General features: G+C 48.6%; 1 protein-coding gene across 2 annotated transcripts in view; it reads right to left on the bottom strand.

Moving 5' to 3' along the window:
* Positions 1 to 14,612, bottom strand: part of AGBL1 (AGBL carboxypeptidase 1) — a gene marked incomplete at both ends in the record, with an annotated part of 583,725 nt that overhangs the window by 517,666 nt on the left and 51,447 nt on the right. For both annotated transcript variants that reach the window (XM_084254285.1, XM_084254284.1), the window contains 2 exons: positions 8,685 to 8,778; positions 11,887 to 12,018. In XM_084254285.1, coding sequence (XP_084110411.1) covers positions 8,685 to 8,778; positions 11,887 to 12,018 — 226 coding nt within the window. The remainder of the gene's footprint in view (positions 1 to 8,684; positions 8,779 to 11,886; positions 12,019 to 14,612) is intronic.

The raw sequence follows: 14,612 nt of genomic DNA, 5'->3' as shown, positions 1-14,612 counted from the left end.
CTTACTTCTGCCTCTGCCTGCCAAGTTCTCATCTTACAACCTTAACATCTTAGAAATGCTTTCCCTATTTCAAATCAAAAGCTGCCTTCCCAGTTCCTAGGCAGATCGAGATTCCCCTTATTCCATGCCCATGTGTGCATGTATCTGGAAGCTCTCTGAGGGTAAGGACTCTACATTTTCAGTCAAAGCCCATACACCTCTTCTCATAATAATGTCAAAAGATACTTTTTGAATGAATAAATGGTCCAAAGAATGCCACTCAGATAAAGCAAAACAAGTGTTTTTCCATTTGACTGGGACTTGTTGCATTCCTACTAGGTACCCCCTAAAAGAAATTCAAACCTAACTTATGATAATTCGCTTCTTTTTTTATGGCATCTATTGTTTCTTATTGCTTTTCTCATAGTGCTGTTGAATGCAATTAATGATCACATGAGATCTAATATTAAAATAACACTATCATTGAACTTAGACAGAAAGCCTCCAATCTGTCCCCATCCTGCAATGTCTGCCTAAACTCTTAAAAGCAGCCAGCTTTTAGATGGCCATCCAGCTGCATAACAGCTTCCCCTGGACCCTTTCCTTTGCAGCTAATTGAGTTGGCTTATCTCTGCTAAATAAGCACACCTCCACACACGGCACCCACAACAGCCCCCAGGAAAAGCAAAGTGTGTCTCCTTGCCCCTGTATGCTGTATGCTGTCTGCATATGGAATCAATCCCTGAAGAGTCTGGCGTGGAATGTCAGAATCCCGTCCCCTCAAAGCAAAGGGGCAAGGTCTCACGAATCTGCTAAGGATGCTGTGAGCTCCCTTCTTCAGATCCCCACCCACACACACTTGTGTGCCCTTGCAGTGTTGTGAGGAGGCTGAGATCTACAGGAAAATATAGACTTCTTTGCAAAAGCTCCTTGCTGAGTCCGGCTGGGCTAGAAGGTTAACTTCTCTGCAAGTGAAAGTTTCTGATAAGCTGTCTCCGGTTTCTAGAGGGAAAATGGGAGTAACTCCACGGAGCAATTCCAGTACAGCAGTGCTGGCTTCACCAGGTAAACATGGAAATGAAGGTTCCATAGAGAACCCTCGCAGGGGTGGAGGGGTCCTCCCCAGACAGGAAGGGCCCGGTAAGTACTATTTTTATTTTGGACACTCTGTCTATTTAAACAGTGGGATACACCCCAAATCAAATGTCCACAACATTCTATCTGCCCCATCTCACGAGTTCAGGAAAAAATACCTCAGCAGACGGCAGGACTGAGCTGCTTCCCAGGCCATGGATCAAGGACTGGCCATGGGACCACCCTGCAGGCATATGTCCCAGAGCCCCTCCTCGTCAATGCATTTGGTCCACCTCACCCGGATGTCGGGGCGGGGGGTCAGAGTACACCCCACACGGGGTAAAAAGGAACTAGGAGTCCTGCCGGGTGGCGCTGCTGCCCCAGTCTGGTTCAGGCACCAGTGACGACTTTGTACATCCCCAGGAAGGCTCTCCAGAGGCCCAGGGCCCACAGCAGGGGCCCTCCTTGCTCAGCTCTAAGGGCATTTGTGGGTAAAGTCATTATGAGGCCATTTCAACAGGAAAGGGAGCCGGTCAATTTCACAAGCCCTGCACTGGGGCAGAAGGACCCTCCCACCACGGCACTGTCAGCGCTGCCATGGCCCACCAGCCACCCTAGGACACATGCCCCCTCTGTTGTTCTCAAGACCCCATGCCTGGCACCAAGCCAGACACACAGGATGTTGTCAAATAAACACTGAAAGTCCCAGGTTAGGGCATGTTTGATTTGCATTATGCAACAGAACATTTTAGGGGAGTGAACCAAGTCTTGAAATTAGGATAGAAGGCTTAGCTTGACCTCTCTGGGTTTTGGTGACCTCATCTTAAGATGACCGAGCTGGACCAGCAGATCCTTAAGGGCCTTCCAACTTTAGATCCTATGACTCAAATATCCAAGACTGGACCTACTCAGAGAGATCACTGGCTCCCCGAGAAGATGAAAGGGACTTAAGCCCACATACCTGGTTGCCAAGGTTTAATACACGTAGGAAACTATTCATTCCTCCCTTGGTGAGGTCGGGAGTCAAGTGGCAAGTGCACTGATCACTGTCTGCCCCAGAGCCCCCGTCGTACCTCCCCGATGGCAGCACCTGGGGCGTGGGGGTGGAATGTCTTGTTCCCGTTCCAAGGTATCTGAGTCCAAGTGTCTGGAGCCCTGAAGACCACCGAGGCTCACTATACTGTACAGAGCGGCAGAAGCACAAAGCCAACCATGGGGGGGCAGGGGGATGAAAGCCCAGAGAGAAATTCAGTCACTATTTTGAGAAACAGGGAAATTTGCTTTTTCGTCTCAGTGACAAAGTAGCTGAGTCACCCAATCGCTCCTGATCTCAGGGAACTCATTAGCTTTGGCTGAGTCTCTACTCATCTCTTAGCTGTGGGGGTCAGATAAAACGGAATGGTGTGATGGCCGCTGAAGGCCCCGAAGGCCTGGCTTGGGAAGAGGCTGTGGTGTGGGGAGAGGGAAGACGGAGCAGGATGTTTTTATAGCTCATAAATTAAAGATGAAACTACCCTAAAGAGCTGCCAGTGAAGCAGCTCCCAGTAATCCTGTGCTGAAGCAAAGTCCAAATACCAGAGATGCCCTGAGACAGGGCCCGTGAAGGGAGAAGGTCGCCCGACACTATCCGAAGCCCCAGGGGCTCCTGGAACAGAAAACCGGCACTAAGCTGAGGAACCTGCTTAGGAGGCTGAAGACCCAGCACCTCCATCTGCTCTGGTTGCCCGGGGGCTTGTTCAAGCTGGGGCTCAGCCACACACAAACCCAGGACCAGGGACCTCTGGGCCTGAAGAGGCTAAATCACAGCACCGGCCTCTGCTGAAGAGCCGGGCGGGCAGCGCGGGTGGCCGTGCTGGAAAGGCTGTCCTCTGAGAGGGCGAGACCGGACAGTCCCGGGCACCACGCTGCCCGGCCTCCTGTGTTCTCAGGGAAGCTCCAGAGAAATCAAACATGAGGGGTGGGGGCGCCATGTCAGCCTGTGGGCCACCCTGCGAGTCCTTTTCCTCAGCGTGGTCAGGGACTGCAGCAGAGCCTGAGGACCGGCCCCTGTCAGGAAGACTCAGCCTGTTTCTGATGGTTGCTGATGTTTCTGAGGCGAGGAGAGCCAGGGGAGAGTCAACAGCAGGGAGCTCTGCTGATGAGCACCGGCTCCCATGCCCGGACTAACTACTGCGGTCAGAGGACCCGCCCAGATCAGAGGAGGGGGACCTGGAAATGGCCAAGCCGATGGGCAGCAGAAACGGCCGTGATGACCAGCAAAGCCTCAGGCCCACCCCGGAAGTGAGAGAACATGGAGATGGCTCCCCACAAAGGTGTCAGGACACGGAAGACACATACGCTTCAAGGTCACGAGATGAGTCCGTCAGAGAGCAGCCATCCATCTTTCCCTCAATAAATTTCCCACTTAGTGAGCCTGGACAGCTCAGAGACAGCTTGGTGCAGATAAACAAACGAGTCCACAGCGGAACAAGCCAGTCAGAGCTAGCTCTGCCTGGCCCGGCATCCTTGCTCCCTCCCTCGTTCTATAAAAAGCTCCCCCATAAATTCTAAAGCCCCAGCTGAATCTGTGATTGAGCCAAATACTGGAAACCCAGATCAAAGGCAAAGTTGAATGGGCAGGCTGCCCCCTTGCACCCAAGCGACCCCAGGCACGCCTACCCCTCCATTCCCCCAGCCCACTCCACCCCGACCCCCCGCGTGGGGAGCTCTTAGCAGCCCCACCCCACTTCTCAAATATGCTGGGAGGCGATGGGACCCCCAAGTGGAGTCAGCATCAAGGAAGAATAAGAGAATAAGTATGAAGTGCCTAGCATGGTCCGTAAGGGATCACGTTTCTCCAACACGATCGAGGATAGTCACAAAGAACAGATGTGATTTCTTAAGTTAAAGGTATTTGGAGCCTGGCATAGTCCAGGCAATCGTCTGGGTCCTGTAAGAACAGCAAATTAAACAGGAAGCTTGGAATTCAGAGGGGAGAGCAGACAGGCCGCCACTGCACCCGCTGAATCTGACCAACTTCAGAGGGACGTGGGAAGGAAACGCTGGAGACGCAGCAGGGTCGGAAGGTTCCTGGTGCCTGGGCCTGGGAGCAGGAACTCCGGGGCCTCCCTTGAGGAATGGGGACCATCCACCTTCCCCGAGGCAGTTGCAGAGGAAGGACACGCGGGAGGCAGGATGGGGGGCGATGGTCCCCACATGAAGGGAGGCAACCCAAGAGAGATGAGGGGGGAACAGGACAGGCTGGGAGCGGGAGCTGGGATGCACTGGGATTGCTGATGTCCCAGAGGGACGACCCCAGGGTTGCAGGGGCAGCGAAGTCTGACAAAACGACCGGGAGAAAGGGGGTGCTCAGAGCCATGGAGAAGCGATGGCACAAGAATCCAGGCTCTGGCGGTGAGCGCCAGCGCGGGGCTGGGAAGTGAGGGGGGCCTGGCCCCAAGCCACAGAGGGCGAGTGGCGTCGCTTCCTTCTGGAAGGTGCAGCCGGAGCCTCTGTCATAAATCTGCCTGAGGATGATCTGCGGACAGGGCTTCATGGGAGGACAGCTGCGCCACTAATTTTAGGACCGAGCTGGAGAAGTAGGGCAGGATGGATCTGCAGCAGGCAGAGTCAGAGCGGCAAGTCAGCCGGGCATTGCTCCTACTTGGGCAGCCCAGAATAGCCCTTCCTCTGCTGCCAGCATTGGGATGGGGGCACTTGGAGGGCCACTTGTGTCCCCTAACAGGCAGTGTATCCTCTCCAGAGAGACCCCTTCCAGCGCACAGTTTCTGCCATCCAAGCTGAGTTAAACAGAACTCATCTGGGGAGGCTCAGTTACTGTGTGGGAGGAGGAGAGCACTGGGGATGGGGTGCATGGCAGGAGGTCAGCACTGGAGATGGGGTGCACAGGAGGAGGAGGAGAAAACTAGAAGACTCTTCCTCCTCCATCTTCTCCTCCAACTCTGCTACAGGGACTAAAGCAGCAGCCAAGTACTCAAGCGTTTTTGGATTAGTAACGACTGGCGACACCAAAGCTAACAACCTTCTTCACATCATCTCTCAATGGCCACAACAAACCAGGAGAGGACACTTCACAGTGATACTCGGGAGTGGCGTGGAAGCTCAGTTAAGAAGGATGACAAGACCCACCGAGGAATCCGCTAGAAAGAAGCCCACAAGGCAGGCCTTGAGATTTCAGCACCTTGTTCTTCTCCTGCTGCTGAGGACAAGGGACAGGTAGAAAATGAGGGAGATTTAGGGAAAGAATTCAAAAGTGGAGGCAACAGGCATCTAGTTAGCCTCTGAGCAGAAATAGCCATTCTATGGAGAAGACTCCCTATCATTAAACAAATTGTTCCATGAGTGTGAGTCATGCAGACAGCTAGAGAAATGTAAACACACTTTAACCGCTTATGATTGCCTTACATATGGTGGTTGAGAAATAAAAATGCTGGAAATAAACTGTGTAAGATGCTGCAGCGGTAGTTTAAGAGCTAAGGCTCATGTATCAGATAGGGTTTAAATCCCGGCTCTTTCACTTAAGTCCCAGCATGTTACTTAACTCGTGTTACTTAACTTCTTTCAGCTTCAATGTTTTTTTGGTTTTTTTTCCCTGTAAAACTGGGGGTGGTAATAGCACCTGCCTCATAGCGCCATGGAAAGAACCGAAACTGATGATGCACACTAAGCATTTAGCGCAGGGCAGGCCACACAACCAACCTTCGGCAGCTCTCATGTAATAGCTGGTGGAAAAGCCTCTCCTGGGTTGAGCTCTGGGTTTTAGCTTGACTTCAGGCTCAAGAAGGCAAACCATCTTGCTCAAAAATGACAGGACAGAGCAGAAATGCAGAACTACGCTGAGGCCCCTGAAAGGTTCCTTTTGAAAATGGAAGCGTCCACCCTTGTTTGCCCCTGGTATGACCGCCCATTTCTCCATGGTGCCTTGCCGGAACCTGAGCCAGCATTCAGCTCCCTTTGCAGAAGGAACAGAGGACAGCAGTGCCACATACGCATCTCTGAGAAGGGGGTTGCTGTGCTCTATTGCTCACTGCCCCCAGGCTCGGCCTGAATGGGGGAGATGATAAACGCTCCCAGGACCCCAAAAGGGAGGGATCTAGTGTCAAGGTAAGCTGGGAAGGACTCCCCAGAGAACCCTTAAGCAACCTAAGACCCGAGTGGTAAAGAAAAGGTGAAATAGTGGAGGACCCCACAGACATCCTGTAGATTTTCATAAAATGTAGGGGAAGCCACCAGATACTCCTGATCTGCAGAACAGATGAATGGAAACAGCATCAGCTTAGAAGGGGCCCTAAGAATAGAGATGGAGGGGCCTCCCTGGTGGCACAAGGGGTGAAGATGCAGCACTATGAAGCTATCCGCAGCCTCTGCAGCATGAGTTCAATCCCCAGCCAGGAGGGTGACCCACATGGCACAGCAGCCCTCTCCTGTCTCCCCGCTGCTCCCCTCAGCAGTGTATTTCAGTAGATCCGCCTGTTCTGTTCCCCACTCTGCCTCTGGTATAAATCTTCTCACCCCCCTATCTCTGGCCTGTACCCCAGTTCTTGTATGCATAAATAAATAAATAAATCTTTAATGAAAAATAAAATAGACATGTGTTTGGTGAAAAAATAAAGAACAGAGATGGAAGTTCATGGATTAGTGACCAAGGGACATGATAAGACTATAGATGTCAACAGCAAAGGTCTGTTGTGATAAAAACTGGCCATCGCCAAGTGGACAAAAGAGGGTTCAGGCCAGCCAGTGTTTATCCACTGACACCAGGGCATGGCCAGAAGCTTCTAGGACTTAGATGCACCCTAGGAATAAGAGAGGAGCAAAAACCCTGAGTGGACCAACAAGTCATGCAATTGACTTAGATACCTGGAAAGACAGTCATATTTTTATTACTGATAGAAATGGAAGTTTAAGACACAAATAAAGTATAATTGCAGGAAGTATAAATTTATAAAGTATAAATTGCAGGAAAATAAAGAATGTTCATTTTGTTTGCCACTGAGTTTGTGCCTCTGAAATTTGATACCTACTAGAGGAGGCTCCCTTGATAGAATTTAGTTGATTCCTACTTTGCCAAATATTTGCACTCTAGACAAGAGGTTTCTAGAAAGACATTTGTAAAAACACTGACTCCAAAAGTAAGGTGGCCTCCAGACAAAAACAGTTGCCTGGCCAAATCAGTTTTAAACCCTGATAGATTCTGGGCCTCCCTGGTGGCGCAAGGGGTTAAGACGCAACCTATGAAGTGATCAGCAGCCACTGCAGCACAAGTTTGATCCCCAGCCATCCAGGGAGCAACCCACGTGGCACAGCAGACCTCTCCTGACTCACCTACTGCTCCCCTCAGCAGTATATTTCAGTAGATCTGCCTGTTCTGCTCCCCACTCTGTCTCTAGTGAATCCTCTCAGCTCCCCCCACCCCACCCAACCTCTGGCCTATACCTAAGTATAGTTTTTAAAAAAAAAAAAAACATGATCGATTCTGCATCTTGGTTTTCTCCGTGTGTGCTGGTTTTATAAAGGTTCTAAGAACACTGACAGTAAGGAAATCCACCTAACTTTGTTGAACTTGGTACTTCTCAATGTATTTGATGAGAATTTTTTTACTGAGATAAAATGCATTTCACTCTAGGAAATGCTGGCATAGAAAGCTGCAGGTGAGGATGGATGATAATGGCATTAGTGGGGTGACCCAAGAGAAAAATAATCAGGTGGAACATGAGCCTAAGATTGATGCTGGGGTACGGAACATATCATGCCTGGGCATGGAAATGCTACTTTGCCAAACGACCCCATACATCTTGGAAACTGGTTGAATTTCTTCTAATATTCTTTCAAGGTCCTCGCTGAGTCACTCCCACAAATGATGGATCTTAGTGGTTCTGAGTATCTCTAAAGCCTTCGTGTCTAACCACCTCCCTTTGTACGTTGGTGATTCACTCCACTCCTGCTAGCCGGGCCAGAGAGGACAGGTTGAGTCTCATTTTCCAATCATAAAAATATATCTTAAAACCAGCACACAACCATGATGGACTCCCAGGCCCAGATCTCACATCAGAGATGAACCGACCAACTCTTTAGAGGACCAGAGGAGATTCGCTTCGCCCTGCAATTTCTGGCTTCTGTTTTGAGGACGAGACTCACGATGGTAGCATGGCTGTGAGCAAGAAGGTGACCCAAAGGCTTCAGGCAAAACAAAACCATGGGCTTTACTTGGAAAGATGTGAATTCAAATCCCAACTCTGCCAGTTCCTAGCTCTGTGGCTTTGGGTAAGGTTCATTCCACATTTTAGCTTCCTCATCAGAAATAGAGGGTGTGAGAATGTGTCTAGCCACCTCCCTTGAAAGTTAGTGATTCACTCCACTCCTGCAAGCAGGGCCGGAGAGGACAGGCTGAGCCTCATTTTCCAGTGATAAAAATATATCTTAAAACCAGCACACAACCACAATGGACTCCCATTAAAGACCCATGGTGAGGAGGGACACAAGCTGGGGTGAGGGGGAGTTGTGGCACCATATTCTACTAGTGGGAGGGCATCACTCCCCTGAACTGGAAGTACCACAAGGACATCTCGGAGCACAGCTCCATCTCTCCATCCATCACAGAGCAGGCACAATACTAAGAAAGTGCTCTATACCTGATGATTCGGGTGCGCCTCTGGGTATAAGGGGTGATGACCTGGAAAAGCAGCTCCATCGCTCCATTAATTCCCAGCATGGCCCCCGTGGTGACTGAGAAAGACAAAAGCACAGTAGTTATTGAACCATCTGAATCAAGCTGCATTTTCAGCATTACAGAGTGAACCTGAAATGTGGCGGAGATCCATCACCTTCCTTGCCAAAGGCAACATAAAAGCAGAGAAACTCTGGTCATTTCACCCCTGGCTGGGAAGCAGACATCATCTGAAAGCACACGTGATCTCCCCTCACTATCTGCTTCTCAAAGGTGGCCCAAGACGTGAAACATGCTTTTCGTTTCGTGATGGCCTGTGCCCTTTTCCAGAGTGTTCTTTATCAGAACAGGCTAGGTAATCGCTGAAAAGACTGATCTATAAGCAGGTCTTTGGGGTCTGGTGATGACCTCAGTTCAAGCTATTTCACCACCACAGACATTACATGTGACACGTATACTCAGTTACAACACAGGCGCACACGTGTGTGCACACACACACAAACAGCCAGTATCTTACAAAACATGTGGAAGACTTATTCTGCCATTTGGAGACTTCACAATAAGGAAAAGTCACAAATGGAAGAGTTAAGGTTCAACTCCTTTGAAACTTTCAGCCGCCTCCTAAACAAGGGTGTCCTGTTTCTCATCCAATCTGGTTTCAAGTTCCCCTCCAACTCCTGGTTCTGAGATCAATTCCTGACCATGCTTCCAACATTACGATGTCAAAAAAAATAAAAATAAAAATAATCAGCTCTTCCTACTCAGAGGTAACTAATCTGGGAAATGGTCTTTTTTCCCAATTGGATGGTCATAAAAGTATGCCATAGATCTGAACACTAGAAAACCAAAGGGGGAGCTGGTCAGTTCAGTGGCTTCAGAGAAATGGTCTGAATACAAGAGCTCTGAGTGTAACTCTCGTCTTCCATGATGCCCTGGCCTCCTGGCCACATCTCCGGTACCCCATTCCCCTGGTCATGCCAAAAAAATAATGGGAGTCCACAGGGCTACAAAACAGAATCAGGTTAGCACGGGAAAATTTTTCAGTGGGAGAAAGAATGAACTATGACTCTTCTTTTTCCTCCTCTGCATTGATGTGATTCAACAGAGACCTAGGAACGCCTTGTGCTCTGGGCCAGCCCTGTTCCAGAAAGTATGAGTGGAGCAAAGGGGTCAAGGAGGAGCCATAGAAACCAGGATGGCTGATACTGGCTGGCTCCAAACTTCAGGAAAAGAAAAAATGGAAACCTAGAGGCTCTGCAGTAGTTCAGCCCAGTAAAGTCCACCCAGCAGAGACCAAGGACTGAAGCTGACGCTGTAGCTATTATGGGATGACTTCATGGAAATGGAGGATATTCCTGGAACAGCCTCTGTGCACTGTCCCTCCTGAGCCTAGTACAGACAGTAATTGCCGAGATTAAAACTCAGGGATTTGGCATCCCTTCCTCACCATCAATCTTCCACTTCCGTTATTCTCACTCAGACCTTTTCTCTAAATTGCGAAAACATGCTGGAGCAACCTCTTGGCAAATAATTTAGCAGACTCCTAAGTGTTAAGTAAAGTTAGGAGGAGACAGTTTGAAGAGCATTGATTCTAACAGGGAAGACTTTAAACTTGGCGTTGAGAGAGGGTGAAGTTAAGAAATCCCCACTGAGTTCTCCCTTGCTGGATACCTGCCCATGGTAAATAAACATCCCCACTGGCCATCTGAGAGCTGCTGAAGGATTCGGTGACTGTCACTGGGGTTCCAATCGGTTCCTTCTGCATATGGAGCTGTTTACAAAGCTCTCTGGCACATTCGACAGCGGCCAACAATTCACCAGAGAGACAGCATTCACAGGCTCTGTGTGCTAGGCTCACCTCTCATCAGGAAAGTCAACATGTAGAGAGAGGTAATCTCTAAATATCTCCTGGAACAGTTCTAAATCATGGAGTCTTGTAATACGTGGACAATACATGTGGCTTTAGAATAGGTGTCAAATGACTGCTTCTTCATGTCCACAGGCAATCCCAGCATTTTCCCAAGAACTCCAAGCTGAAGGAATTTTCCTAGATGTCTAATCTTGTATACACATACACACACCTACACATTACGAGCAACACAAGTTACCAGCGCCCGTTTTGGTTTTTTGTTTATTTGTTTGTTTAGAGAAAGAAATAGTTTATTGAGGAGAAAAGGAACAGAAATATAGTGGGACTCCAGGCCATGAAACCAGGCCAGGGAGGGGCAAGGAAGTCCACGCCCAGTTATTCTTTAGAAAACCCAACTACCAAGCCCATGAGCTCTGATTACTAGTGTAATTTCACAAAGAAACTGGAGTTATACATGGGGTGATGTGCCCCCGTCCTTGACACTTAAGAAAAGCCAAGCCCAGGTTTTCTTGGCCTCCGTTCCCGTTCTACTCTCTCAAGAACATTCTATCTAAATAATGTCACTCTAACTCGCAGGAGGGGTTCAGCAAGGTGCCATAATGTTCCTGTGCGGGAGATGGGGGTACAGAACCGAAGCTAGTGATAAGAACCATTCCCCTTGGGGGGTCGATTTGCTGAGTTTTGGTGTTAGACCCTCAGCCCCAGGGCTTACCTGTATGGACTTAAGCAATCACTTCACTCTTCTAAGCTTCCTTTCCTTCTGTCTCAGTTATAAAGTGGGAAGTCTAAATGCAGGATTGTTAGGACAATAGAAATAATGCCAAGCCAAAGACGGCAAGGTGGCAATGCCCTGCACTCTGATATAGCTGGCAGGTCCCTGAGAACTATGCTGAGAAGGCCTGTGGGATAAAATATGCTCAAGTCTGTTGGGGCCAGTGGGGAACTTCCAGGACAGTAGAGAGATTCGAGACAGGAGAGCCGTCCTGACAGACACAGCACACTGTCCTGAGATGATAAGGTCTGCCCTCTCCCATGGTGGGTGCTGTCACTTGGAGTCCTAACAGAGAGGCCTAGCGTGTTAGAATATGTGGCTCCTGAGAGAAAACAACTTCAGGAAGAAGCTCAAGAGTTCCTCCTGGCAGCAGAGATGAAGAAAGGGCCTCTTGCTCAGAAGACTCTAGAATTTGAAGCTCCTCATAGTTTAGTTATCTGGTTGGGATCACCGATGTCCAACACCCACGTCCTCCTTCCAACACACCGGGTCTGGAAGCCACCCCCAAGCCGTCACGTCGCTTACCGCTAGAGGCGAGCACACGCAGAGCCCAGAGGCAGTGGAGGAGGTTCTGGCTGTGAGACAGGTTTTTCCGGGCCAGAATCAATGTCACATCAAGTGCTTCCAGTTCCAGTGCCTTCTGTCCAAACTTTTTATCTATGAGCACAAATAAATCCTTCTCAGTTGGGTTTCATATTAATCCTGAAGGTTAGACAACATGTGGGTTAGAAGCTGGTTTCAAGGGAAGAGGATATTCCAAGCCAGTGAGACTTGTTGGATCTTGTTGAAAATGCTACTGAGTATGTGCCCTTTGGGGCCAGGTGGCCCAGAAGAGGTAATGCAAGGGACACAGGTGGCCCATTGTTCTTCAGGAATTATCTGAATGAAAGCTTGGGGTGTTGTGGCTCATGAGCCCCTATATGTCTAGACATTTCATGTTGTCCTCACACCGGAGCCTATACTTTGGGTGGGCATCAATGTTTTCCTTTTAAGACAGTTCCAGCGCTGAGGATACTTAAGTCACCTAATGCTCAATACCACGTGTGGACTTTGATTGGGTCCTTTTTTCAACATGTTGGAGACATTTGGGGAAACTGGAGTGAGTAGAAATTATGGGTGTATTGTTAATTTGGTTCAGTTTGTAATCATGGTATTGTGGTCATACAAGAAATGCACTCAAAAGTATATAGGACCAATTGCTGTGATTGTCCTTAAAATACCTGAAATAAGAATAAACAGTGAAGGAAATGTAGCAAAATGTAGACAATACGTAGAGCTAAGCAGTGGGCATACCACAGGTCATCTGTCCAGATGACAGAGAACTTTTTAATAAGAAGTAAAAACTTAGGAAAAGTACATTTTCTCCCCATATTTCTCTAAATTATTGATCCAAATAACCTGATATTTGTAGGCTAGTCAGCATTATGTTAGTAATAATTCAATAAGAATAAAATAAATATAAGGGGAAGTGTCTCTTATTCTGCATTCCTGGCTCCCTCCATTCCAGGTAACTAGGCCACCTGTCACATTTGTGTCCTTGCCAAAACTTGATCCTCAAATCATCACGTTTGCTTTTTCAGGAATACAACCACTAATCAGAGTCATCACAGGTGGCGATGAGTAAAGCAGAGACTGTATCCTCAACCTGCGTTAGCACTGTCTGCCTTGGAGCCAAAGGATACCAGCAATGAGACTGTGACTAAACAGAAGCCAATGCCTTCATCAGTAAAAGGAATCCATTCACGAGCAGCCAACCTCATTCCTGACTGTTCTGGTCACTCCCTGGCAGCTGGAATTGTCAATGTCAAGGACCACCACCTCCTAATGGCAGAGACCATGATAATGGCTTCACGGTCCAGATGTTAGAAATGGCCTCCTGCTGTCTCTCTCAGCTCTCTTTTCCCTATGAAACCTACCTGACTCCTGTTTGTGGGCCCCCTGGTCCCACATGCTAAGCACCTGACATGCAACCTTGTTTCAATTCTTATAGCAACTCCAGAATTTAGTTCCGATACTTCCATTTTGCAGGTGAGATCCAATGGTTCAGAAAGTTTATGTTACTTGTCCAAGGTCAACAGTAACAAGTGTCAGGCCAGGTCTGGAACCCAGAAAGGACTTCCCAAGGGATACACCATGTCTCTCCAGTCTGCCCCCGGGGCTTATATATTACACTCTTTACTTTGCTGACTTCTTTCATTCTTCTAGCTCCAGCTCCAGTGTGACCTCACTCTGACCGTCTTAAGTAGCATCACACTTTTGTGCCCTTCAAGGGATCATCCAGTTAATTCTCATAGCCACTGTCAGCTAGTTAATTGTGTATACTCTCTGCCTTCCCACGGGAAGGTAAGCCCCATGAGAGCAGGCCCCTCATCTGTTTTGGTCATTCGAGATGTTCCCCATGCCTAAAAAGTGATCAGACCTGAGAGACATGAGCTAATACTGGCTGAACATTCAGTGAACCATCAGACCTGGGAGACATGAGCTAATACTGGCTGAACATTCAGTGAACCAGCACAGAGATACAAATATTGAAAGGATAGGGTAACCCAGGGCCACGGTGCCATGGCTGCAGCAGCTGACACCGGTCATCAAAGGCCTACCTTTCAGAGGACAGAAACGTCTCTGCTGTTACCTAGATAAGACTCTGCACACGGCTGGAGCTTAACTCTCCTGACAAGTGTGCAATGTTTGTGTGCATCCTGAGTGTCCAGGTTTTTAAACTGGAAGATTTAGGTTTTTGGGATGCTGTTTCAGGGTCTCCCATGGAGAAGGAGAAATGAGTGGAAAGGACACTAGGCCCTTCTCATCCCTTCTACTAGGGAAGCTCCACTTCTACTTAGTGCAGTGACTTTAAATATTGCCCCCTTCACCCCCTCCAATGACCACCTGGAACCTCAGAATGCTGCCTTATTTGGAAATAGTGACTTTTCATATTTAATTACTAAGGATGAGGTCAAGTAGATTGGGGTGGCCCTAAATCTAATGACCTACGTCCTTTTAAGACAAGGAGAGGACACAAAGAAAGATGGACGGAATTCACCCTACTGCAAGATGAGGCTGAAACCAGGGTAATGTGTGTATAAGCCAAGAAGCACCAAGAGTTACTGGAAACCTCCAGAATTCAGGAGAGAGAGAGAGAGAGAGACGGAAGACAATCTCCCTCGGCGCCTCCAGAAGGAAGGAACCCTGCCAACACTTGACTTCAGACTTTGGCCTTAGAACTATAAGAGCCTGTTGTTTTAGGCCAGCCC

This window comes from Talpa europaea (assembly GCF_964194135.1).
Source record: "Talpa europaea genome assembly, chromosome: 14".
NCBI lineage: Eukaryota > Metazoa > Chordata > Mammalia > Eulipotyphla > Talpidae > Talpa > Talpa europaea.
This window is presented reverse-complemented; position numbering and strand designations above follow the sequence as displayed.